Source organism: Prunus dulcis, chromosome 4 (assembly GCF_902201215.1).
Source record: "Prunus dulcis chromosome 4, ALMONDv2, whole genome shotgun sequence".
Taxonomy (NCBI): Eukaryota; Viridiplantae; Streptophyta; class Magnoliopsida; order Rosales; family Rosaceae; genus Prunus; species Prunus dulcis.
In genome coordinates this window covers 13110930-13137693 of record NC_047653.1, presented here as the reverse complement: position 1 = coordinate 13137693, position 26764 = coordinate 13110930, and the positions used below count along the sequence as shown (strand labels likewise).

At 37.7% G+C, this 26764-nt stretch overlaps 3 protein-coding genes and 1 long non-coding RNA gene across 8 annotated transcripts; all 4 read right to left on the bottom strand.

The window, feature by feature from the left end:
• Positions 1–5022: 5022 nt before the first annotated feature.
• Positions 5023–10580, bottom strand: LOC117624469 (homeobox-leucine zipper protein PROTODERMAL FACTOR 2-like). 5 transcript variants are annotated; one of them, XM_034355736.1, is made up of 11 exons: positions 10427–10580; positions 9699–9737; positions 9451–9565; positions 8689–8779; positions 7936–8412; positions 7496–7600; positions 7037–7237; positions 6769–6940; positions 6347–6615; positions 5845–5943; positions 5023–5750 (listed from the first exon to the last, which is right to left on the bottom strand). In XM_034355736.1, the coding sequence occupies exons 4-11, from the start codon at positions 8773–8775 to the stop codon at positions 5403–5405; spliced, it is 1758 nt and encodes a 585-aa protein (XP_034211627.1). In that variant the 5' UTR covers positions 8776–8779; positions 9451–9565; positions 9699–9737; positions 10427–10580; the 3' UTR covers positions 5023–5402. The 5 variants fall into 5 exon arrangements, with proteins under 5 accessions (XP_034211627.1, XP_034211628.1, XP_034211629.1 ...); XM_034355737.1 differs by having other exon boundaries at positions 10050–10521; XM_034355738.1 differs by having other exon boundaries at positions 9451–9560; positions 10050–10521.
• Positions 10581–11597: 1017 nt separating this feature from the next.
• Positions 11598–15219, bottom strand: LOC117625408 (homeobox-leucine zipper protein PROTODERMAL FACTOR 2-like). The gene is made up of 9 exons (XM_034356961.1): positions 15086–15219; positions 14841–14931; positions 14079–14555; positions 13894–13998; positions 13213–13413; positions 12946–13117; positions 12577–12845; positions 12051–12149; positions 11598–11960 (listed from the first exon to the last, which is right to left on the bottom strand). The coding sequence occupies exons 1-9, from the start codon at positions 15217–15219 to the stop codon at positions 11598–11600; spliced, it is 1911 nt and encodes a 636-aa protein (XP_034212852.1).
• Positions 15220–17044: 1825 nt separating this feature from the next.
• Positions 17045–17685, bottom strand: LOC117626561. Its single transcript, XR_004585593.1, has 3 exons — positions 17640–17685; positions 17218–17319; positions 17045–17105 (listed from the first exon to the last, which is right to left on the bottom strand). It is a non-coding gene; the product is annotated as an uncharacterized LOC117626561 (long non-coding RNA).
• Positions 17686–17850: 165 nt separating this feature from the next.
• LOC117625406 (homeobox-leucine zipper protein MERISTEM L1-like) lies at positions 17851–20591 on the bottom strand. Its single transcript, XM_034356960.1, has 8 exons — positions 20461–20591; positions 20183–20273; positions 19528–19857; positions 19321–19422; positions 19108–19212; positions 18271–18471; positions 17995–18169; positions 17851–17903 (listed from the first exon to the last, which is right to left on the bottom strand). The coding sequence occupies exons 1-8, from the start codon at positions 20589–20591 to the stop codon at positions 17851–17853; spliced, it is 1188 nt and encodes a 395-aa protein (XP_034212851.1).
• Between the last annotated feature and the right edge of the window lie 6173 nt (positions 20592–26764).

Genomic DNA, 26764 nt, shown 5'->3' with positions numbered 1-26764 from the left:
GCACATTGGCTGGCCCATCGCATAGGCTCACAATAGACATTCGGCAGGTGCCCTAGGCACCCCTTGCCGATTCAACCTCCCATAAGGTATCTTGCAGGAATCTCTCAGGTTCCTTAATGGCATATTCGATAGGACACATGGTAGCCTCCCAGGCTACTCCCATGAGTCCCACATCAAAACCTCACACCAAGAGGACACCCAAAACCTCTATAAATAGAGCATCTTGCCCCCAAGGTACAAGGTAACAGCTATTTGTATTTGATACTTATGCCCTTACTTTGTCAATAGCTAACTACTCTCTCTTTCGGCTAACTTTAACATCGGAGGGCCTTTAGCTGGTACCACATCGATGCGTTAGGTCTTACATATTGCTCTTCCCTTTCTCTCTTTGCAGATCACCCTCAGCATGCCTAAGGAAAGTGCCTACCGAAGGCATATCATATCACACCTCATCTTTAAGTTGGGCCGAATACTGGTCATCTAGTTTTGAGCACCAACAGATTGTCGCCATCTGTGGGAAGCGTCACTGATTGACCCATATCTCTGCTGAGCAAAGATAAATACACATTTATCCCTCACACCTGATGGCCATAACTTCGGCCTCAACATTGGAGCGAGCCCCACTCCTCTGCAAACGCGTTATTGCCAGAGACATCCCCTCGGCAAAGCACTACTGAAGTCAACCTCTTGGCTCAAATAGAATCCCTACGGTAGGACAAGGCGAAGATACATGACACAACAACATCTCTCTTCCAAGTTGACGACACTCAGAGGCAGCTGCACGAGCAACAAATGCATTTGGCAAAGCTGTAAAATGGCCTCCAACAGACCATGCAACATCGACAAGAGCAGCCGCTCAAGAGCGTGCCTAAGTCCAACAGTCACGATAGGGGGAAGTAAATGGCAGCCGCCAAGCCTTCCACCTTTCAACACCTGTTCGTGCCTTCTTTGAAAGAACGATATCAGGAATTCCTAGTCTACTCAGACTATTGAGACAGATGGAATGACCGACACGAGCAACGGTGACCATTGCTTATCCGGGTCAACGCCAAACTCAATGATCATCACCTGGACGTGCTCGATCTAAAGTTAGCACCTAGACTACATAACTACCTTCCCCGGAACCACCCTCTCTTGCAGTTCGGAAAAACCAAAGCTTTCTCAACAGGACCGCAGGCACTACTGAACGACAGGTAACGAAAACCAGGAAGACACCTGCCAAAAACTGGGAAGACAGAGACCGTGGTAGGAACACCTATGGAACGGCAGGCCATGCAGACTAGAGGCGCAATGCTAGTCATCTATCACCTTGCCGTTCGGCAGGTCGTGTATACGATGACCCATCATCTATCACTCCTGCAGTTCGAATCCTCTTCAGTTTAGACCATTCTCTGAATAACCAATCTAGGGGAAGCTTTCGCTTGGACCATTCTCTAATCGGATCAGAACCTACATGCAGGAGGACATTCAAACCCTCAGGGTGCTATTCCACACAAGGGTTAAAGACCCTTTAACCCACCTACATACCTTCCAACTAGCATTGGGTTGTAAGGGCCTTACTAAAAAAGGCCAATGTCTCATGTTCCCATCACAATATGTTCATCACTGTATGTTGAATGGCAGCAGTGCAAAGTTGGGTTACTCCCATCCCAATTCGTTCATCATTGCTTGCCGAACGACAAACATGCAGGGTTGAGTCTTCACTCACCCTCCCACCCGTTCGACTTCACTTGCCGACTGTCAGAATCAACAACCATAAACCACCACCGTAAGCTTATCGTTTGGTAGCCATGGTCCAAGCATCCCTCTTCCAAGCGCCCCCTCGATCGAGGACTTAGGGGACTACAAGACTATCATCGGCAACTACGAATAACTGGCTCAAATATCTATATCTAGGCTCGGGTCAGAATTTCGAAGACTTTCATCAGGAACTTGGAGGACTTATATTTGTACCATATCTGACCGGCCTCTCATGCCATGACACGTGGAAGGGACCAAACACCAAGCAGGGCCTAGTAGCCCATGCTGGCAAGCCCAGCCTCCTAATCGATAGGTGCCCTCGGCACCCACGATCGATTGCATACTGGTTGGGCAATCGCACATGCTCACGGTCGACAATCAGCAGGCGTCCTCGGCACGCCCTACCGATTCAACCTCCCAGAAGGTATCTTGTAGGAATCTCTCGGGTTCCTCAATGGCATATTCGCTGGGACACATGGCAGCCTCCCAGGCTACTCTCACGAGTCCCGCATAGAAACCTCACACCAAGAGGACACCCAAAACCTTTATAAAAAGAGCCCATTGCCCCCAAGGTACAAGGTGACAGTTATTTGACACTTATGCCCTTACTTTGTCAATAGCTAACTCCTCTCTCCTTCGACTAACTTTAGCATCAGAGGGTCTTCGGCCGATGGTCTTACATACTGTTATTCCATTTCTTTCTTTGCATATCACCATCAGTGTGCCAAAGGGAAGTGCCTACTGAAGGCAAATCAGATCACACCTCATCTTTAAGTTGGGCCCACTACTGGTCGTCTAGTTTTGAGTGCCAACAACTTGCATTCTTTTCCGTATAAATAACCATGAAAAAAGTTGCACCTTAGGAGGCATGATAATCCTCCACATTTTCTTAAGGAGATCAACTTTAGGGTGGATGAGTTCATCCTGCAATTGAACATTGTAAGCACTTTTAATAGTAAACTTTCCATTTGGGCTAAGCCCCCAAATCAACCGATCAGGCATGGGGAAATGGGTAGAGGATATTTATGATTTTCTCAAATATATCTTCATCAAAGACTTTCAAACATTTTTCTCTGTACCAATTTCAATTGTGGATAAAATCATAAACTAAAACATTATAATCAATATTAATCATGTGCAAGTTAAAATAAAAAAATAAAAAATAAAGGAGAGGAAAAGGGAAAACCCAATTGGCAGTCCAAAACAGAATAGATTGCCCATTACCCACAGTCCACTGCAAACCTTTGATCAGAATAGAACGAGCATCTAAAATAGCCTTCCAAGCAAGAGAATGTGAAGCCTTCTTCTTAACAGAAAGGAAACAATCTTTCTTTCAATATTTTACTATTTGAGACCACCAGTTGGAATTATCAAATAAATAGATCTAGCCAAGTTTAGCCATAGCAGCCTTATTAAAATGAGTAGTTGAACGAACCCCAAGGCCTCCCATGAGGGGACTTTATTCTCATTACCCCAGAAAAAATGTCTACTGCAGTTATTTATTTCCTTACTAACTTCCTTTGGGCATTTAAAACAAGAAAGATTATGCTTAGGAATCGCAAAGACACTAGCCTTAATTAAGGTAAGTCTGCTAGCTCTAGACAAAGTTTGGGCATTCAAACCAGCTAACTTATTTCGGATTATGTCTATCATGAGTTTAGCATTGTCTGGATCTTTCCATAAAACAATGTTGTGAATGCCAGGATACAGGCCTAAAGTAGTTTATGTTGGATCTGGAGGAGGTTAGAAAGGATAGTTTTGGCTCTCGTAGGAACATTAGCAGAGAAATAAACCATGGATTTATGTAAGTTAATTTTTTGCCCTGAGACTTTAGAGAAATTTTCGAGTAAATTGTTAATGTTATTTGCAGCCTTCGAGGTAGCTCTCGCAAAAATAAGACAGTCATCTGCAAAAACTAGATTAGAAATTCGAAAAACACCAAGGGATGAAAACCCACATGTTTCTTGGGAGACATGGCAAGATTGTTGAAGTGTCTAATAAACGGTTCCATGCATAAGATAAATATATAAGGAGATAAAGGGTCTCCTTGCCTAATACCTCGCGAAGCTTTAAAATGACCATGATAAGAGTCGTTAATCATAATAGAGAAGGAAGTGCTAGTAATACAATTTATAACTCGATCACACCAAGCATTATTGAAACCAAATTGAGTGAGGCAACATCTAATGTAACCCCAGTCAAGGAGGTCATAGGCCAAGAGTGGCAAAACCCTAGCGCCGCACCCTCTCTCAAACCCTCAGTCTTTCAACGCAGCAAGGGAGGAGGTGGTCACTACCCCTCCTTCCCTCCCCCCTGGGTACCCCTTTCAATTTCAATTTCAATTTCAATTTCAATTTTCAATTTCCAACTTCCATCTTCCATCTTCCATCTTCCATCTTCCATTTCATTACATCTCTGTTATCTTTCTTTCTTTTTATTTTTAATTTCCCAACTCCCTTTAAAATCCTCCCTCCTTTTATGACTTCTTCAAGGACTCTATCTCCCTCTTGGATCCATCGACCCTCATGGGCTGCAACGACTAATCCTAAACACGATTTTTCGTGTCCCCTTTGGAAGATGTGTAGAACTCTTCCCCGGGTGCTTGCACCACCTCCTTCCATTCTTGGGTTGTTACCACCTCCTTCCTTGCTTAGGATGTTGGTTTCTTTGGCTTTGGGAAGTGTTTTCCCAAGTTTGTTCTTCAATTGGTTGTTGTTTCCCTCTTGGTGCTTTGGTGGTTTCGTTTTTGTAGGAGTTATTGAGTCATTGATGGTCGGTTTATATATTGCGAGGGATTTTCATATTTGTAGTTTTTGTATTTTTTTTGTGTGTTTTGGTGTGTTTGCAGTTCTTTCACTCATCATTAGTCCTGGTGGCGATGTCTCGGTCTTCATGGAAGCAGCGACAGCTGTACTTTGGCATTTGGTGGTGTTTCTGCTTATGGTTGGCTTTAGCTTTATGCCAATTTTGTACTCTTACTTTATGTCAATTTTGAGCTCTGTAGACTTTATGCATGTTCGAGTTTTATTTCTAATGGGCTTTTACTGTTACATTTGTTTGGACTCTTTTTTATGAGTTCCACTATCTTGTAATTGGCATTGCCTTTCTATCAATGAAACTTGATTCCGATCCGAAAAATAAAAAGGTCATAGGCCTTTTCTAAATCAAGTTTAATAGCCATAGCTCCTCTAGAACCCATGTCCCTCTTAAAATTATGAAAATACTCATGGGCAATAAGAATAATGTCAGACTGATCTTCCCGGAGCAAAGGCTCCTTCATTCTTGGAAATACAATTTGAGAGAACAGGTCTCAGCCTATTGATTAAGATTTTTGTAATCAGTTTATAAGAGACATTACATAAACTAATAGGACAAAACTGGTTAACAGACTCAGGTAAATTAACTTTTGGAGTTAATTGCGCATACAATTTGTTTGAAAATCCTTATATTTCTTAAAGCATACTCAACATTTCCTTTACCTCCACCCATTAAAATTGAGGGGTGGCCCTCAAAACATATGGAGTTTTGACACATGTCAAAATCCCATTTGCTGTGGAGAGGAGCTCCTCCTCAGTTTGAAGGAGCCTCGTCTTGCAATGATTTCAAGTGCTTACAATAAAATTGTGCTGAATCATTTGTAGTTTTAGTAGTTGCTTTGTACATCATATAGAGAATCCTAGGGCCTCCTTGATTGACATCAGAGTCTTTGCAATAATATTGTGCATAAGGAACCCTAGTTGATTAGAAGGCTCATGTTCATCAGTTGGCGATTTAGCAACGACGTGGAAGGCAATGGTCAAAAGACTTCCACCAGTTTCGTCCCGGTGGATCGGTCTGTCAGGAAGGATAGAAAACCCTGAGGGCAAGATAGGTATGTGGTCTGGCCATTCATCCTTCATCAACTTGTTCTCAGCATCCTTATAATCAAAGGGAGCATAAACTATGTAAGAGCCTGTCGAGGCTGCACAGCTCTCTTGCATGTACAATGCTTTAATCTTCTTTGTTTCATCCTATACAAATAAAATCAAGCAATTCTATATTAAGCTTAAATGTATTTAGAAGGGGAAGGGAAAAAAAAAACCCGAGAATTTATCTACAACTCACATTAATGGCTCGCAATATAGAAACCCCATTTTCTGGACTGTCGCCATTGCTTATATAAGCATGTTCATCGAATCTATGATTGCGTCCATAGATATCCCACTGTTTTATATACACAAGTTAAATGGAAGACATGATCGATCTCTTTCTGATAGATGTTAATGAAAGGATTATAGTTAAAATAGGATTGGATTGGATTGGATAACCCACTGAAGTCAAGGTATGTTGAATGAAGAAATTATGAAGGCAAACCTTCAAATTTTGTCAACTTGAAGGTAAGATTGATTAGTCATGAATGAGATTTATACTTACAATCCCAGGAGAATGAAAAAACTTTCATCCCAGCCATCATTTATTACTTCAGCATACCTTGAATGTTATGCGTTATCCAATCTAATCCTACGCACCAACGTAAACTTTATGTACGCTTTAAGAGCTACTTGCATGCTCTTTTTTTTTTTCTTTTTTAAGAAAACACTGCATATTCAAAATTCATAAAACATACCTGTCTCCGAAATTTGACATCACGAAGTAAACTAAATACTTGTTTACTTGGGACTGGAAGGTGGACAGAAGTAGCGAACACTGTTGTGGTACCTAGAATCTTCCCATGGTCATCGGTGCTACTCTTTGTCGATATCATTATATCAGCACCCGACACTGGAAATGGCATCCATTTGTTCTCTCTTGAAGCACTGATGTCCATGAAAAAGCTTTTTACCATTCTCTCCGAAAACTTCAAGAAGAATGTTCTTTGCGGTTGTGGTATAATCACTAATCAAAATAAGGGGAAAAAGCTTAGCTATTTAATTAGTGCATCTAAATCCAAGTCGATCCATGTAATCAAAAGAAAATTTTCAAATATAGTTCACTTGATTTTATCAAGATGCATGAAACAAATTAATTGGGATTTAATTTATTAATTACCGCCACGATCGGTAGGACTGTTTGGAACCCTTACAGTTGCAGACCATTGAAAATGCTGAATTAAAGTGTTAACCCAACGCTTTGCACAGAATGCAAAACCAGAAGTGACCAGCGGCTGAAAAAAATGATGAACCAGTCTGTTATCCACCACCACATGTTCCACCCATATAACCTACCATATGAACAAAAATTAATTGCATTAGCTATTGATAATTAATTCACTATGCTTTTCTCAACCATGCTAATTAACATAAGTATGTCTAGTAACCTTAGAGCATCCATTTGGCATTTCTTCAATCAAACAGCCTGATGGTCGTCTTCGAAAGTTTCTTGATGGAAATTGGGGCAACGTTTCCGGTGACACATCAACAACTCCCCACAAGCCACTGTCTAGCTTTTTACAATACCTTGCAAAAGAACTCTCTCTTGTTGGAACAAGTGGTGATGGGGCATGAAACTCAGCTGTCATCTGGAAACAACAATAACCTGAGAATTAACTTTATGGTACGATGGTTATTATAGGAAGAATTAATGCTAGTGTCAGCCATAATTAGTGTGGGACTCACAGTGGATCCCACATCAAATTGTGTGTAGTCGCCATGCGTGGACAACTGCGCTTAGCAAAACTATAATGCACTTTGTCATAATTATCTCATGATAGGAGGATGAAGCACATACACAACATTTGGAGTTGGATGAAACATAGGTTCCTATTTATATATATTACCAGTTGGAGAGTTCCATCGTAGTGTCTTTCCACTCCTGTCGATGCCAAAACTCCCACTAGCGTTGCTTTAGAGACAATATTGGAAAAAGCAAGTGACCATTGCTCCTGATTATCAATCAAAATATATGCAATCAATTGATAATATCTCATGTTTTTTTATTTATAGAAAATGATAAAAAAAAGTCCTTCACACAAGACAAAATGTTAAAATGGTCCAGTCCCCCCAAAATTGGACAAACCAGTCCAGTCACCGTCCGAAAGTTACACGAAATAACTCTTATGTCACTGCACCGGTTTGTCCAATTTTTGAGGAGCTGAACCATTTTGGCTTGGTTACCGCCTATTTGTCCTTATATGGTAAAAACCCTTTTTTTTTTTTTTCTATTTCAAACTTGTTTCGTAGAAAAACACTAAATAAGTTTAATCAAAAGAGAACCTACCAAATCCATCAAAAGTTCAATAATGCTGATAGGCCTCGTTTCGAAGTACTCAACTGCTCGTGAAGATTCAGAACTAACTGCAAGAACTGGTTCAAGTTCATGAGAGTTGTCAACGTCCAAGCTTGGGGGCGATTGACATTCTCTCACCTTAACCACTCTCATATACTCGACATCACTTAACATTTCAGTATTGCTTGCCATGTCAACTTGCCAAAGAGGCTCTTGAGCAAAAACCAGGCTTGAAAGCTCTTCCATTGCGTTAGAAGCTCGTTCACTGATTTTGATTGTGCTCACATCAGCATCTGGAGAGGCTGACATGAGTAGGCCACTGCCTCTTTCATCGGTATCAAAATTGCTTCCAAGAATTGGTTGTGACCCCAAATCTGTGAGTTGCACTCTTGTTGAAAAGCCTTGAGGGGATGCAGTGGGTTGAGGCAAGTCACTATGATCTAAATCATTTTCTGGATTGCTATCTATCTGAAGATTAGCCAAAAGGAAGAAGATATTGAGTTTTATAAAAATAAAAAAATAGTAATAATTATAGTCAAATGAAACTCAAAATCCATGAGAAGTAAGAGTGAGGTTAACATGGCACAAATTAAAAGTAGATCAAGATGATACTATAATATTTTCCACATCCGATAATCCCAGCAAAAAAAAAAAACAAAAGATGTACAAATATTGCCCACAAATATTTGAAAAAACATGTAATTCTGTTCAGTCACAATCCCCATTACATTTTTTCTTGATTACCTTTAAATCGACCCATAGATCTAACCCGGATTCACAGTAACCCTCTACCTTAGTAATCTTCCCAGCTGATCGTGCACACACTTCCATTACTCTGAAAAAACCAAAACCAAAACAAAAACCGTGAAAGCCATTAGAATGATGACGACATCAACTAAAACTTCACAACATACCTAGAGAAGTGATCATCAAGAGAAAGACAGGCAATGCATGCACTACTACAATATTGAGCTAAAGTCACCATTTTCTTTCTAAGTATTAAGCCCACTAACCAACTAAAATTGATGGCTAAAGGCCTTAGCAACTATACAGTTACCAAACCATGTTGGTTGTTGGTGTTGGGGTGGCTTAAGGGCTTAAGAAACTAATCTTAGCTTTGGTGGGAATGATTTCTATGACCTAACAATGATATAGACTTATGCCATAGCAACTAAACCCTTCTGTTGGTTTGTTGGTGGATTATAGATAAAAACTGGAGCCACTTATTCTATTAGTTGAGAGCAATGATATTTCCATTATTTTGGGTTTTGTGTAATTTTAATTAGCATTATTCAATTAGTCTAATTAATAACCAAAGAGAAAGATACAAATGAAAGACAAGTAAGCACACAAACAGAGAGAATCGAACAAAGCTTTCTCTGATTTTCTTCAATGTTACAATTTACAATTTAGAAGTGAGACTCTGAGCTGTTATAGCTTGATTATCTCTACACTAATTCATAAACAGAATGAGTAACAATCTAACAGCTAAACGGTCACTCTTACCTCCCCAAGAAGATTTTTTTCCGACCATGGATTCTGGAAATTCACCTCTTACAAGACCATGAATACATGGAAGGCATGCCTCTTCCCCTGAGAGCATCTATTAACCGCATCTGCCCTACATAAATATAAAACACAAATAAATCCTCAAAATAAAGAAACACAAAATACCCACTAAAAAACTAAAGAAATTTATGATTCTGGCAAAGATAGTGAATTCATTAGACGAACAAGAAATCTCATTAAATTACCTTTTAAACAGATTCAATCTGCCACCATACATTTTATTTCTACAACCAGTCAAACAAAAAACATGAGTCACTAAGCAAAAATCATTCAAATGAAAGATTTGTAAGAGACAAAACGCAGATCAAGCCCAAACCAGACAATGGGTTAGATTTACAAACACAGTACCAAGAATTAAATTTAAAACTAGACCAAGAAATCCAGACCCAATACCAAAAAAAACAGACGAGAATAAGGAGAAAAGAGGAAGAAGAAATAGAGGAGGCATGGAAGAGAGAGGAAAAAAAAAAAAAAAGAGTGCGGCGGCTGCTAATGAAAAAAAGATACCATCTCAACCCAAAACCCCACCAACCCACCTCCCTATTTTACAGACCCAGAAGATCTTCTTCCCCTCCAAGAAAAAAAACCCCAACCTTAGCTCCACCACTTTGTCATCTCCACAGCCACAAAAAATCTAACACCCAGATTTCCCACCAGTTATCTCCTCCAGCAAAAGAAAACCAAACCCCCAACTTCCTTCCCCACCAAAACACAACCCAATATTACAATCCCACTATTCACATCCATAGAGCAAAGAGAGAGGGGTGGATGTAGCCTCGACGTCCCAAGCGTCATCGCCGAACCCAAATACCAACTCAAGGCCGCCGACATCCCAAGCCCCCAGATCTTGATATAATTTAAGCGATGGATGGTTGGAGAGAAAGAGAGAAAGGTGTGAGATGGAAAAGCTTACACTTTTGACCAAAAACTTCGATAAAAAAAAAAGGACTTGCAGAGAAGAGAGACGAAGAAGAAGGGAGAAGAATGGTCTCTGTCGAAAAAGAAAAAGACGAGAAGAATGGTCGAGAGAAAAGGGCGAGAGAAAAAGAAAAAAGATGTAATAAATTTCTTAAATTTTGAAAGGAAAAAAAAAAACTTAATCTACGTTTGTTAACCCTTTTTTTTTTTTTGGGGGGCTAGGACATAGAAGAAAAGGGGGGAGAATCATAGTCGAGATGAGATTGAATTGAGAGGAGATGATGGAAAAAATGAAAACGAAAACTAAAAATTTAAATATATTTCAAATTGTAAAAGTCACTTTTGGTTCCTGTAGTTTAATATTTTAATCATTTTTGACCATATAGTTTTAATTTTGTCAATTTTACCATTGTAGTTTTATAATTGTAGCAATTCAAGGACAATTCTAATTTCCATCAAATTATTCTAACTTTTGTTGTCTGTTAAGGGGTATTTTGGTCCAAACTTGCATCCCCCTCCCCAATCAGCCAACACTCAAGAACAGTCCCCCTCCCCCAGCTAGCCACCACAGCCTCTCAAGGCCACCACATCCTTAACTGACCGCCACCACAGCGTCTCAAGGCCGCCCCAACCACAACAAAGGCGGCAGGCAAGCAAGCAGAGAAGCTAGAAAAAGAAAAAGAAAAATGGTTTTGAAATTTGGGAAGGTGGGTGGAAGCTGAAAGATGAAATTCAAACTAAGAAAAAAGAAAAAGAAAAATGTTTTGAAATTTGGGTGTTTGAGACAGCTAGAAAATGACTCACATTCAAGCTAGCATGTTCGCTTATAAGATAAAGATAGAATGTTGTCATCCAAACACCAAGAAAATTTCAAGACACTACAGAGTTGGTTATTCTCTCTTGATGCTCTACACTGTTCAAAAGTTAAATTAAATGCACATACAATTTGTTTGAAAATCCTTATATTTTCCGAAAGCATACTCAACTTTTGCTTTTTACTCCACCCATTACAATTGAGGAGGAGTAACTCCTCAAAACAAATGAAAGTTTGACGCTTGTAAAAAATCCCATTTGCTGTGGGGAGTAGCTCCTCCTCAATTTGAAGGAAGGCGTCTTGCAATGATTTTAAGTGCTTACAATAAACTTGTGCTGCATCTTTTATTGTTTTAGTCGTTGCTTTGTAGATCAGAGAATCCTAGCGCCTCCTTGATTGACATCACAGTCTTTGCGATAATATTGTGCATAAGGAGCCCTAGTTGATTAGAAGGCTCATGTTCATCAGTTGGTGATTTAGCAACGACGTGGAAGGCAATGGTCAAAAGACTCCCACCAGTTTCGTCCCGGTGGATCGATCTGTCAGGAAGGATAGAAAACCCTGAGGGCAAGATAGTTATATGGTCTCTGCATTCATCCTTCATCAACTCGTTCCCGGCATGCTCATAATCAAAGGGAGCATAAACTATGTATGAGCCTGTCGATGCTGTATAGCTCTCTTGCATGTACAATGCTTTAAGCTTCTTTGTTTCATCCTAAACAAATAAAATCAAGCAATTCTATATTAAGCTTAAATGTATTTAAAAGGGTAAGGGAAAGAAAACTGGAATTTATCTTCAACTCACATTAATGGCTCGCAATATAGAAACCCCATTTTCTGGATTGTCACCATTGCTTATATAAGCACGTTCATCGAATCTATGATTGCGTCCGTAGATATCCCACTATTTTAAATACACAAGTTAAATGGAAGATATGATCGATGTCTTTATGATAAAAGGATTGTATAATTAAAGTATGTGTCTCGGATTGGATTGGATAACCCATTAAAGTCAAGGTATGTTGAATGAAGAAATGAAGTGAAGCTTTCAAATTTTGTCAAGTTGAAGGTAGATGATTGATTAGTCATGAATGAGATTTATCCTTATAATCCCGACAGAATGAAAAAAATTTCATCTCAGCCTTCATTTATTACTTCAGCATGCGTTGAATGTTATGAGTTATCCAATCTAATCCCAGGCACCAACGTAATCTTTATGTACGCTTTTAAGAGCTACTTGCATGCTCCTCTCTTCTTCTTTTTTTCTTTTCTTTTTTTTTTATATAAATATTTAAAAACATTATTGCATATTCAAAATTCAGAAAACATACCTGTCTCCGAAATTTGACATCACGAAGTAAACTAAATACTTGTTTACTTGGGGCTGGAAGGTGGACGGAAGTAGCGAACACTGTTGTGGTACCTGGAATCTTCCCATGGTCATCTGTGCTACTCTTTGTCGATATCATTATATCAGCACCCGACACTGGAAATGGCATCCATTTGTTCTCTCTTGAAGCACTGATGTCCATGAAAAAGCTTTTTACCATTCTCTCCGAAAACTTCAAGAAGAATGTTCTTTGAGGTTGTGCTATAATCACTATTCAAAATAATGGGAAAAAGCTTAGCTATTTAATTAGTGCATCTAAATCCAAGTCGATGCATGAAACAAATTAATTGCGATTTAATTAATTAATTACCGCCACGATCGGTAGGACTGTTTGGAGCCCTTACAGTTGCAGACCATTGAAAATGCTGAATTAAAGTGTTAACCCAACGCCTTGCACAGAATGCAAAACCAGAAGTGACCAGCGGCTGAAAAAAATGATGAACCAGTCTGTTATCCACCACCACATGTTCCAACCATATAACCTAGCATATGAACAAAATTAATTGCATTAGCTATTGATAATTAATTCACTATGCTTTTCTCAACCATGCTAATTAACATAAGTATGTCTAGTAACCTTAGAGCATCCATTTGGCATTTCTTCAATCAAACAGCCTGATGGTCGTCTTCGAAAGTTTCTTGATGGAAATTGGGGCAACGTTTCCGGTGACACATCAACAACTCCCCACAAGCCACTGTCTAGATTTTTACAATACCTTGCAAAAGAACTTTCTCTTGTTGGAACAAGTGGTGATGGGGCATGAAACTCAGCCGTCATCTGAAAACAACAACAACCTGAGAATTAACTTGATGGTACGATGGTTATTATAAGAAGAATTAATGCTAGTGTCAGCCATAATTAGTGTGGGACTCACAGTGGATCCCACACCAAATTGTGCGTAGTCGCCACGCGTGGACAACTGCGTTTAGCGAAACTCTAATGCACTTTGTCAAATGGTTACCAACATATTACAATCAAAAATTAATTATGGCACTACCAAATAAGGAAACGAAACCAGTTTGGATGGACTACATTCACAAAGTGTAGTTCCTAGAAAGTGTTAATTACTAGCAAAGCAACAAGAGAAATGACTATTTTGTTGATGATGTATAGCTGATATTCCTTAACATTCAAGAACAATTTGTTCTTTAATAAATCATGTCAACCAAGTCTCTTAAATAACCCTAAGTAGGATTAATTTCATAAATATCTCATGATAGGAGGATGAAGCATAGATTTCCCATTTATATTTATTACCAGTTGGAGAGTTCCATCGTAGTGTCTTTCCACTCCTGTTGATGCCAAAACTCCCACTAGCGTTGCTTTAGAGACAATATTGGAAAAGGCAAGTGACCATTGCTCCTGATTATCAATCAAAATATAAGCAATCAAACGTGTTTCATAGAAAAACACTAAATTAGTTTAATAAAAAGAGAACCTACCAAATCCATCAAAAGTTCAATAATGCTGATAGGACTCGTTTTGAAGTACTCAACTGCTCGTGAAGATTCAGAACTAACTGCAAGAAGTGGTTCAAGTTCATGAGAGTTGTCAACGTCCAAGCTTGGGGGCGATTGACATTCTCTCACCTTAACCATTCTCATATACTCGACATCACTTAGCATTTCAGTATTGTTTTCCTTGTCAACTTGCCAAAGGGGATCTTGAGCCAAAGCCAAGCTTAAAAGCTCTTCCATCGCTTCAGAAGCTCGTTCGCTGATTTTGATTTTACTCACATCAGCATCTGGAGAGGCTGACATGAGTAGATCACTGCCTCTTTCATCAGTATCAAAATTGCTTCCAAGAATTGGTTGTGACCCCAAATCTGAGAGTTGCCCTCTTGTTGAAGAGCCTTGAGGGGACGCAATGGGTTGAGGCAAGTCATTATGATCTAAATCATTTTCTGGATTGCTATCTATCTGAAAATTAGCCAAAAGGAAGAAGATATCGAGTTTTATAAAAATATAAATAAATAAAAAATTTAAAGTAAAATGAAACTCAAAATCCATGAGAAGTAAGAGTGAGGTTAACATGGCACAAATTCAAAGTAGATCAAGATGATACTATAAGATTTGCCACGTTCTTCACATCCGATAATCCCAGCCAAAAAAACCAAAAGAAGATATACAAATATTGCACACAAATATATGAAAAAACATGTATTTCTGTTCAGTCACAATCCCCATTACATTTTTCTTGATTACCTTTAAATCGACCCATAGATCTAACCCGGATTCGCAGTAACCCTCTAACTTAGTCATCTTCCCAGCTGATCGTGCACACACTTCCATTAATCTGAAAAAACCCAAACGAAAACCAAAACAAAAAAGGTGAAAGCCATTGCAATAATGACGACATCGACTAAAACTTCATAAAATACTTAGAGAAGTGATCATCAAGAGAAAGACTGGCAATGCATGTGTCCGTACACATATACAAAGAAACTTACTTGAAAACCCTTTGGATATCAGGATCATTAGTTGTTGGTCCTACAAAATTCTCAGAATCATTCACGTTCTTGAGATGGTCATCAACTCCACTGCTCGAAGTACGACTGCGCTTGGTCTTCCTTCTTCCAGCCATTTTCAGCTGAAAACATATGCACACCAAAACACCATGTCACATTATAATCAAGGATTTTAAGTCTGAAAAAAATTAAACTTGCAAACATAGAAATTTACTTTGTAAAGTTGGTCTGAAATATATGCAAGAATTGATTAGGGCAGAGGATAATGTAGTACTTGGAGATGATAAGTGAGTGTGAAACTGGAGGTTTGTGTCGGGGATTTCAAGGAGGTTTAGGGCAAGGGTTTGGAAGCTGCAGGACTTTTTCGGACACTGCCAGGAGAAAGAAACTTGGAAGGTACTTATAGTAGTCACCCGGTATTGACCCCAAAAAAAAAAAAAAAAACCCAGTGAAAAGTGACGTGGCTGAATGCTGTTCTATGATTGGTTAAAGGTTTGGAGCAAGAGTGTGATGTCACTCTTATGAGAGTGCGGGCCTTGGGATCAAAATGAATGTGGTCAAGTGATAGTCTAAGCAGAAAAGGCGACGAATCTCGTGAGACCTAATTTACTTGGATAAATAATTAATTAATTGTTTAAAATGGAATAAATTTGGCCCTCCATATTAGTAAACACGTTATCTAATTTCGACAGTCCCAAAACTTTTGGGTCTAGTTACTTTTTTTTTTTTTTTTGGGTTAAATTTCTTTGTAAATTTGCAATACAGAAATCACAGAATAGATAAGTTTTCCTTGATACATTGGAAAGTAAGAATATAACCTTTTTTTTTAAAATTGGTTTTTTCTGCTAGAGAAATCGAAAGTGATAAGAGAAAAGATGGAAAAAGGATGGTGGATAGAGGGTGACAGAAAGGAGAGCGAGAAAAGAAGACAATTTACGAAACAAAAACATGAAGAAGAAAAACCTACTCATAATTATTTTGAAGTTTTAGTTTTAAGCTTTCATTTTGTATACCATTTCTTCAATATCCCTCTTCCACCACCATTCCCCCATCCCAAATTGTTTGTATAACATATACTTCCACTCCATTTTCCAATCAAGCAAATCCAAAAGAGTTTTAATAGTAATGCTAGCCCTTGTCCCCCATTTTTCTTATTTAGTATCTCTTCCCATTATTTTGTAGCTGGTTATGGTTATAGAGGAATTTACAAAGATTGGAATGATATATTAGTTGTGCAACTTCCATTTTCCGAGAGCTAAACAATAAGTTTATTGTCGCACTTGAAATCCACCATATATGTGAATTACATTGTGGACAACATCTCTAATGGTGACATGGGAGATCGATGTGTCCATAAATATAGTATAAATAAGTTTAGTCTTTATTAGCTATGAAATTATCTTAGTGAGTATCTATGCATGCATCAAACTAAAAAATTCTAGTTTTTACTGGACAATCAATTTCTAAAAATCCGAGCATGATGACCTTGAAGAATCAGTCAGAAAACCATTAAAATGGGTAATATACAGTAGATTCGACTATATACAAGCACATAGCATTGGAAGGTTTTTCAAATTTCTACCATGCACATGACCTTAGGCACTGGTGGCAAATTTATAACTGCACCAGATGAACAACTTACTGGCTTAATCGACTTCTAGATCATAAATTCTAAACCCTCCTTGATTGAACTCAAGGTTGTTTCAAGAATTTTATGTCCAACGTTGAGATGTTGATGAGGAGACATATGTTCTTCGGTTGATGCTCCAAGAGCGATGTGGAAGGAAATAGTCAAAAGATTTCCTCCAGTTTCGTCCTGGTGCATTGGCTTGTCAGGAAGGATAGAAAACCCTGAGGGCAAGATAGCCACATAATCTGGGTTTCCACCATTGATGAGGTCGGTCATGGCATATGCATCTATCGGTGCATAAACAACATAGGACTCCATTGAGTCTGTATAACTGGCTTGCAAGTAAAATATTTCAACCTCGTTCGTTTTGTCCTACAAATTTAATCAAGCAGTTGTGTTAACACAAGTTGAAGTCAGGCTTACAACATGTTGAATCTTCAAAAGGGAAAAGGAAACAAAATAAAACAGGGTGCATGCAACTCACATTCATGGATCGCAATATGGAGACACGATTTCCCGGATTTTCTCCAATAGTGAAATAGGCATATTCATGGAATTCATGTTGAAATGCAAGCATATCCCACCACTGTATTATAAACAAAGTAAGTACATTGGCATGATGATCTCTTTGGAATAGACGTTTATATATGGAAAGATTATGTATAGATTAAAAATGAATGCTATTTACGTATACGTGTTAGAATTTAGAGCCCAAGCTTTTAGAGATTATTATGTCACATGGTGTTACCATTGCACAGTAATTTTTCAAATTACAAAACTCAACTACTCCTACTTTTCACATGGGATCCAGTAATGATCTTTATCCCTTTTTGATTTGGCCATATCGATAGACTTATGCTCATTTTTCCAAACCACCATTGATTCAAAGTTAAGTACTGTACATACCTCGCTTCGACATTTCTCATCCCGTAGAAAACTGAACACTTTTTTTCGCGAGAATGGATGGTATATGGAAGTAGCAAACACTATTGTAGTACCTGGAGGCCTTCCAGGGTCACCTGTGCTACTCTTCATTGAGATCCTTATATTTTCAGCACCTGATGTTTGCCATGGTAGTGACATCCATTTGTTTTCAGAACAAGCACTGGTATTTTCTCTAAAGAAGCTTCTCACCATCCTCTCCGAAAGCTTTAACAGGCTTCTCCTTCCCTGTTGCGATATAAACCCTTATCAAAAGGAAAGATCAGCTCAGTTAATTTATCAACCTGCAAGCAAGAAATTAATTTGAATTTAATTATACCTCCATCAGTTGAAAAACAAGTCCTTCTAGCCATTGTAGTTTCCAGCCATTGACATTGTCGAATCAACGTAGCAACCCAACGCTTTGCGCAAAATGCAAAACCAGAACTGACCAGCGGCTCAAACATATTGTGAACAAGTGAATTGTCTACTTCCACATGTTCCACCCATATAACCTAGCATATGAAAGGAACTCCATTATATTGTTTAAGCTTTTGTCTATCATGCTAATTTAAACTGAGAATGTTGTCTACTTAATTAACAAACACACACATACATTAGACCATCCATCTGGCATCTCTTGAATCAAACAGCCTGATGGTTGTCTTCGAAAGTTTCTTGATGGGAATTGAAACAATTTTTCCAAGGAAACATCCACAACTGCCCACGTGTCGCTGCCCAGCTTTTTGCAGTACCTTGCAAAATAACTTTCTCTAGTTGGGACTAATGGTGTAGGGGCATGAAATTCAGCTGTCATCTAGAGAAACAACAAAAACTTGAGAATATTAGATTTATTCTAAAGCATTATATAAGAAAAATGCTAGCATGAGCCGTCTATTAGTGTGAGTCTCACAGTAAATCCCAAACCAATCAATAGGTCATATATAATCGTCACATGTGGACAATTGCGGTTATGAAACATTGACTATAAATGCATGTCACATCAATACCAACGTAACAATCCAAAATCTGTGCAAACTAAAGAAGGAAAGATGAAAAATATAGTATTTTGAAGGGATTTTGAAATTTAACAACCCATTATGTATGTAAACCTAAGAATGTAACTTTCACATGTACATTATCATCTGAAGCTCGTTTCATATGAGATTGATTACAAACTCATGGTCATATATAGATTCAATGTTATATATGGTACTTTCTTCATAATAGTTCTCGCAGATGGAAAAACACAACCTTTAATCAGTTGTAATCGAATTTCGTTATGCTAAAATCAAAGACATGTTATATTTAATGCATTCAAAAAAGATGAAAGCATCATTTATATAAAACATCCTCCCATTTAGAAATATATCTATGTGCATGCAAAAAAAGCTTGGAGTTGTCTTGCTTTGAAACCCTTCCATACAAAATTTTAGTAGGGTAAAATAATTACCACTTGAAGAGTTCCGTCGTAGTTTCCTTGCACTCCTGTGGATGATAAAACTCCCACTATCGCTGCTCTAGAGACTATATTAGAAAAAGCTTGTGACCACTGCCTCTGATGATCAAACAAAGTATAAACAATCAATAATATTTCGCGGTTTTTTTTGAACTTGTTTACAGAGGAAAACAAAAGATTAAATAAATTAATCAGAAGAGCACATACCAAATTCATTAGCAGTTGAACAATGCTTGAAGGATTCATTCTGACCAAACCAATTTCTCTTGAAGCTTCAGAACTAACAGGTTTAGGTCCAAGTTCTTTTGGCTTATATTGACTTCCTATTGAAAATTCAGAATTGTTCATGTCCAAGCTTGGCAGAGATTGAGATTCTCTAACCTCAACCATTTTCACTATCTCCAATAATGTGGCATTCATATCCCCAAACTCCCTCATGTACTCAATCTCACTAAGAATCTCCGTGTTGCTCGCTGTGTCAACTTTCCATAGAGGCTCTCTAGCAAAAGCCAATTTTACGAGCTCCTCCATTGCCTTCGAAGCAAGCTCGGAGATTCTGAGTCGGTTAATTTCTGTACCTACGGACATTGAAATTAACAGGTCACTGGCTCTTTTATTATTGATCCCACCAAAAGTTTGTGACCCAAAATCTGAGAGGGGCACTTGTGGTGTGGAGCCTTGAGGGAACGCAGTGAGTCGAGGCATGTGCATATGATCTGAATTGTATTGTGGGTTGCTATCCATCTGAAAATTAGTCAAAACGATGAAAGATTGAGTTTAATGAAAAAGTCAAATAAAACTCGAAAATCCATCAGAAATAAGATTGAGCTAGGTCAACATGACACGAAATCAAAGCAGATCAAGATGATGATAGATATATATATAGGTTATAAGACTCAAATTCTTCATATCCGATAATCCTAAGTACAAAAACAAAGCAAAAAAATAAATTAAAAAATAAATTCCCCACAAATATATAAAACCATAAAATTTAGTTCAAGTCACAAAAGCCCCATTATTTTTGTTGGTAATTTTACTTTTTTTATAACTGGTAATTTTACTTAATTACCTTTAAATCAACCCAGAGCTCTAACCCTGATTCACAGTAAAGTTGTATCTTGTTAATCGCACTACCTGAAGCTGCGGAGACTCCCACGAATCTGAAGAAAACAAAAACCCTAAAGCCATTAGATTCATGATGATGATGACATCAAAGTAAAACCCCAAAAAATTGTAACCAAAAAAAAAAAAAAAAACCCTAGATAGAAAAGAGATCACCAAGAGAAAGACAAGAAGTGCATGTATATATACGCCGTTTGAATATCTAGATTTTTGCAAAGAACTTACTTCTCTACATGTTGGAGCTCATGATTTGATGTTTCTCCATCAAAATTCTCAGAATAATTCATGTTTGTTAGATAATCTTTTGCTTCAGTGCTCGAAACATGAGTGTGGCTGGTCATTCCTCTTCCTGCCATTTTCAGCTGTGACATGCATACACCAAAAAAACCACCATGTCAAACTAACCCATACGATTATATATCTGATTTTTTTAATTTTTTTTTTTAAATTTACTTTATGAAGCGGGTCTGAAAAATATGCAAGAACTGATTAGGGTGAAGGAAATGTAAAGCTTGGAGATGATGATGGTGAGTGAAACTGTGTAGATCTGTTTTGGGGCTTTCAAGGAGGTTTAGGTTTTGTGATGTGGAGACTTGACTTCCGGGGACACTGCCAGGTATGGAAGCTAATTCAGCCCACGTGGAAAGCTGACGTGGCTGAATGCTTTACTCTGATTGGTTAGGGTTTTGGAGCAAAGGGTTTGCTGTCACTCATTCAGTTCCTTCTCTATATCTTTATGAGAGTGCGGGCCTCAGGTGCAAATTGATAATTGTAAGACCTAATTTAAGTGGAAAATTAATTAGATGTTTTTGCCAAACAATTAAATGGAAGAAATTAATTAGGGAAGTCGATGTCTAGTTAGATTTTATTATATTTTCCTCTAAATTTACAACATCAAAATCACATAATGGATAAGGGTTGAACATCAAATTACGAATTAAAATAAGTGATAACATTTGAATGATATGACGCATGGTGTCTGGATTATCTTCATGTATACTCAATTCGTTAATTCATACAGCAAAACAAGTGGAATATGCACGTTCAATACAACTTGGTCTCTAGTTCCTCGTGAACTCTTAACGTAATAATCTCACATTGATTTCCTCTTTGTTAGTTATTTTGTCTAACTCCTTACTATTAATCACTCGTGAACCGACCATAAACATTAACCAAGTACTAAATTGACACACATAATAACTTGGGTACTCAATTGAAATGCGAGTCAAAGTTCAAGTACCAAATTTGAAAACAAAATAATAATAAATAATACTATAGACTCAATTAATGGTGAGGTGAGATCAATTATAAACTTTGAGAGTTCCTTTTAATCATGTTCTGGTAGTTTAGACTGATTACCAACTCACTTCTTTTCAAATATGCGGCAACACAATCCCTCCTTCTTTATTGATGGAGATGCACAAGGAGGAGGACCGATCTATCACTTTTTATTTTTGAGAAATTGAGGTATAAACTCTAAACCTTGGGGATTTTTATAAAATTGGTACTCTGAAAATGTGTGTTTGAAGATCTTTTGAGCCATTTAGTTCACCCATAGTCTCCATGGGGTCTGTTTTAAATAGTGAGCACCAAGTGTTTGAAGAAATGTCTTAAAGACACATTGGTGGGTGTATAACTGGTTTTCTCTGTTTTTGTCTTCTGAGTTGTGCTTTGAGTTTTATTTTAAGCTTTTGTTACATCAAATTGGACATGTCAGAGATTGTCTCAAATACTTTGGTGTAATTTCAAACATAAAGAGTATACTGCATGAATTCTGCAGCATGCTATGCAGCATAACCCGTTTTGAATATGTTTTCGGACTTCCGTTACTTCGAGTTACATGGAATTTCAGTCCGTTATATTTTTTTATTTTTCACTTCCAATTACAAGCTTGAAAGACAATTGTACATGAACTGAAATTTTCACATGTTTTCTTAAAAACAAGGCCCTTAGGGAACTCAAATTTTTTGAACAGGCCCTTAGTTTCACATGTTTTGTTTGAACCTGTAAATTTTTGACTGATTTAACTTAAGTGTGACATTTTCATGGACTTACAAAATACAGTAGCGCAGCTGAAAATCGGCGAACCCACATCACCTTTTGTTTTTAAATATGGTTTTGGCCCAGTTCTATAACTCCATAGGTTTTGAATTTTGAGTATGTTAAAGTAAACCTGCCAAGAATATTTTTAGCCCTAATTTAACTTGAATAGAATTGTATTCGATAGTTGGCACATATTTAAAGAAGACTTTCACTTTAGCATTCAACACTTTATGAAATTGTCTTTAGCATACCTCTAGGTTTTAAGTCTTCCTGTGGCTTAAATGAAGCTACAGTTGCTCTAGGGAAGGAATGGTATGCTCTAAAGTTGTGAAGATTTGTGACTAATATTTGGCATTCTTCGTGGTTTATACGGCTCGTGAGTTGATCTCTTGAAATGCTGGTGCTGGTGCTGGTGCTGTGAATTTGGAAAACTTGTTTGGATTGTCTGCTTGTAATCCAGGTAGGGGGACTCGACATACCTCTAACTTGGATTTTCCTTATAACCTTATATGTATGATACATGATTGTTTATTGTTTAATTGGTCTTGATCAAATTGGTTATTTGATTTACATTGATTTTTTATTTCGTTTCCTGACAGTATAGAAAGATGATAAACTGACATGAAATTGTACTCCCATCCCATGCCCTAACAAGCATGGCTTGTTGATTAGACTTGTCCACTTTGGACTCTATCTCAAAGACGTAATGAACTTGAGGTCTAGAGCTTTCCCTTGACCTTTTCCTTAATTAGTTTCTCACGGTTAAGTGTATTCATGATTGTATGCTCTTTTAAAATTGGCATAGCATGCATGATACTTTTGTTGTCATGAGAACTGAGATTACTATGATTTTGGAGATAACCTTGAGATTAGAGGGTATTGTAATTTGAGATTATTTATGGATATTTTTGCACTTGTGCGAATCCGAGATGTTTAAACTACTGGCTGAGAGCGCAGGCTGCAGTAAGGCTGCATTGGTTCGATCCCCTAAATCTACGGGTATTTCTAATTATCGTTATTAGAGGCGTAGATTGATGAACTTTCGTCCAGCTTACCGTGGATGGACTACATCAGCTTTGGCCATGTAGTAGGGTAATATGGTCCATAAGTAGTTGGCTGTGTGACCAGCTTGTGTGTCCACTGTTGCTACTGAACAAGCATTCATCTGAATAGGTTCCATTTCAGGAAAGAGGCCAGGTAAGAATGTTATGAGACGTGTAAAGCTTCATGCTGAATGTAACATGTGGCTTATTATTGTTTGTTTACTTAAGAGTATGATATGGGAGGCAATAGGGAACGGGGACAGGGATGGTATTGCCATATCCGGCCTTAAACCGGTTCGTTGTCATCCCTAGTTATTCTTATTCCTCTTCAAATAATTAATCAGTGACACTTAGACTTTATTATACATTTGAGTTTTTTTATTTAAACATAACAAATATCTAAGAACATCTAGTGTCTTGTTTTTACAATGAAAGACAACAAATATACCCTTCCAAATAAAAGTAAACCTTAAAGTCTAAAAAGAAAAGGGCCAACAAGCTTAGTGGAAAAATGCCTTGATTTGCTTACTAGTGGTCTTAGGTTCGAACTGCCATAGCACCGTGGTAGCGTGTGTGTGAGAAACACCCTAGCGTCACCTGCTGCTGCTAGCCTCCGCTCATTTCTCTCGCTCTCCTCTCTCTTTCTCAAATGAAGGAAATTTGGAAACTGAAAAGATGAGAAAATACAAGGAAAGGAAATCAACGAAACCAACCATTGTGAAGGTGAGTGTTAGGGCAAATTCTTGGCCGTAATTAGTTTCCCTAAACCGAAAGAGTGCGGGCCACTATATATAGTACAGCCATGGACATATATATTTATTACAGGGAACATATGAAATTATCAGACATTTGGTTTTCCAGTACAGAAAAGCCAACATTTGGTTCAACTTGAAGGGCATCCAATAAATTAACCACTCCCTGCCACTGCCACTGCTGGGACAAGCATGTGATCAACCATGTTCATATGCTAGTGACGCATCATTCCTGTCTTTTCGTAAAATTAACACAATTATATGACCAATATATATTTACACGACTCACCTATAATGGTAATGGTAAGTCTTCAGATGACAAAAACACCGTGAGGTAGTCGATTGAGGTTAATTTTTTCATTTAATTTTTTTTTTTTGAATATTAGTATAATTTTTGAAATTTCAAATTTTGTGAAAATGCCATAAAAAAGTATCAGTGTAAATAACTCAGTTTTACTCCTCACGTAACCTGAAACAGATTAAATCCAAAATTTCAGCTTCTTCTCTTGTTTTTTTCTTCTGAAAATATCCTTTTTCTAGAGATGAACCTGGAACGAACAAACATAATATAAAGTTTGGTTCGGTGACTCATTTTGTCTGCGTGGCCAAACCAAACATGCATGTGGTGGCATGTGCAAAGCATCTGGTAGGGCACACGTGCATGAATGCCCATGTGCCATTTCATTAATATATATATATATATATATGCTTTTTTAATAGCCAAAGTGTATTGCAATGACAATCGAACCCTGAAAGAACCATTCCTCTAACTATGACAAAAGAATCCATGATTAGATTACATCTTTGAAAACGAACACACAAAGCATTTGACCTAAATTTAGGAACAGTTTCTCAAGGAATCATGTGTTTGTTGGGACCCACCAAGTAGTGCCCTCAAATATTCATCACTTCTCCATGTCATTGGAAAAAGACCCGTCACCTCCTCAAATTGTCCAAATTAAACTAATATGGAAATTTGTTGTCCTCTCACGGGGGGGCCTCTAAGAACCACCCAAATTTTGGTTAATTATATATATCATGCTTTATTAATCTATTTAATGCCTTCATAGATTGATGGTTAGAAAGTGAATGTGGCACATGTAGAGCGAATGTGCTGCCTTAATTAGATTCCCTTATGGATTAATTGATTGGTACCCATCAACTAAGGAGGAGAAGAGGGTAGGTTTAAGCCCTTTTAATGGGGGGATGATTGAGAGATATAATAGAGTACATTGTTTTCTTTATTGAAAGAAATCTACATAAAATCTTCAACTAAAGAATGTCATAAGAATGATGCAAAGTCAATAATGATAGGTTAACCAACCATTAAGAAATGGTTTCGCTTATGCAATGTAATATAAAATTGGAGAGAGAGATTATGAGTGCTTAAATTAAAGTGGCTAAGACATGCCAAAGGGTCGTTAGAGGAAAATGATCGATTTACTGATCAGTGACAGCTGATGTCACAATGAAGTCAGCATTAAGTTATCTTGTTCAGGCAGCAGCCTAAACAAGTCTTGTTTTAGGCCTTGCACAGACTGGTGGAGTCCAGCGCTTGCCCTGGCAACCCTTGGCCTCTGGAAATGGGATTGGAGGCCTAGGGGGCCTCTTGCTCGGGCTAGCCCCTCCCACTGGAAATGCTCTTATAGTTTAGGCAAAAAGTTGCTAAAAGACATGGGATTAATTATAGATTAGAAGATCACCAAATGACAGTTTAAATGTTTTCATACACAAGGACTAAAGTCTAGGTCAGGCGGTGACATCGATCACCACTCACTATCCTAGGCAAAGGTTTCTCCCATGGTGGAGACAATTTTGGAGAGCCATCATGTGCTTTGAATGAAAGGATTTTCTTGGAAATAGCTGGATCTTTTTAATTGATTAGTGAATTTCTTAAGGTATATATCTCAATATTTCAAGGGCAAACGGCCACAATGGGAGTGCGAGTTGCAAACTTATTTCAACTATAATCACGATCACTTCATCTAATTTTTTCACTTTTTTATTGGACTTTATATGAGCAGTCACATAGCAAAACAAGGCCGAGAACAGATCAAGCCTTAAACAAAGCATTGACAATCGGCAAGAAAGGCCAAAGTCATTAACAAATTTGAACATTTATTTTAATATAATTAAGTTGTTTCTGTTAAGTCAATCGAATTCATCATTCTATTCTATCCATTGATGGGAGGTGTGTATATATGCTTTCAAGTTTTCAACGGATGATCTATATAGAAACAATTTCAAATCCTAACATGGTGGCCAAATACATTGCTCTCTTCTCTTCTCGTGAGATATTGGGCAGCCTGCAAAGTTGTTAATTATGTCTTGGCATCAAGCTACCCACCTGATGAGGCGACAATGATCCGATGCAATTATATTAATATCAAAGGCTCTGGAAGTTTTAATTTTAGTTTTTCTTTTATGAAGTATTCTCCAATACCATTATTATCACAGTAAAATTTTCAAATAGTAATACTCTATAAATAGTCTCATCATAGCTATGTCGTCTCGATATATTGTCGATATTTTCTCATTATTTTCATAACAAACAGTCCAGACAATCTTAAAATAACTTAAATAAAGATCAATATTTTGTCGATATTTTCAATTGCATAATTAAGAAATACAATGTGATATATGGGCTTATTGTCGACACTAATTAATCCCACTTTCATGGAATGTCATCTT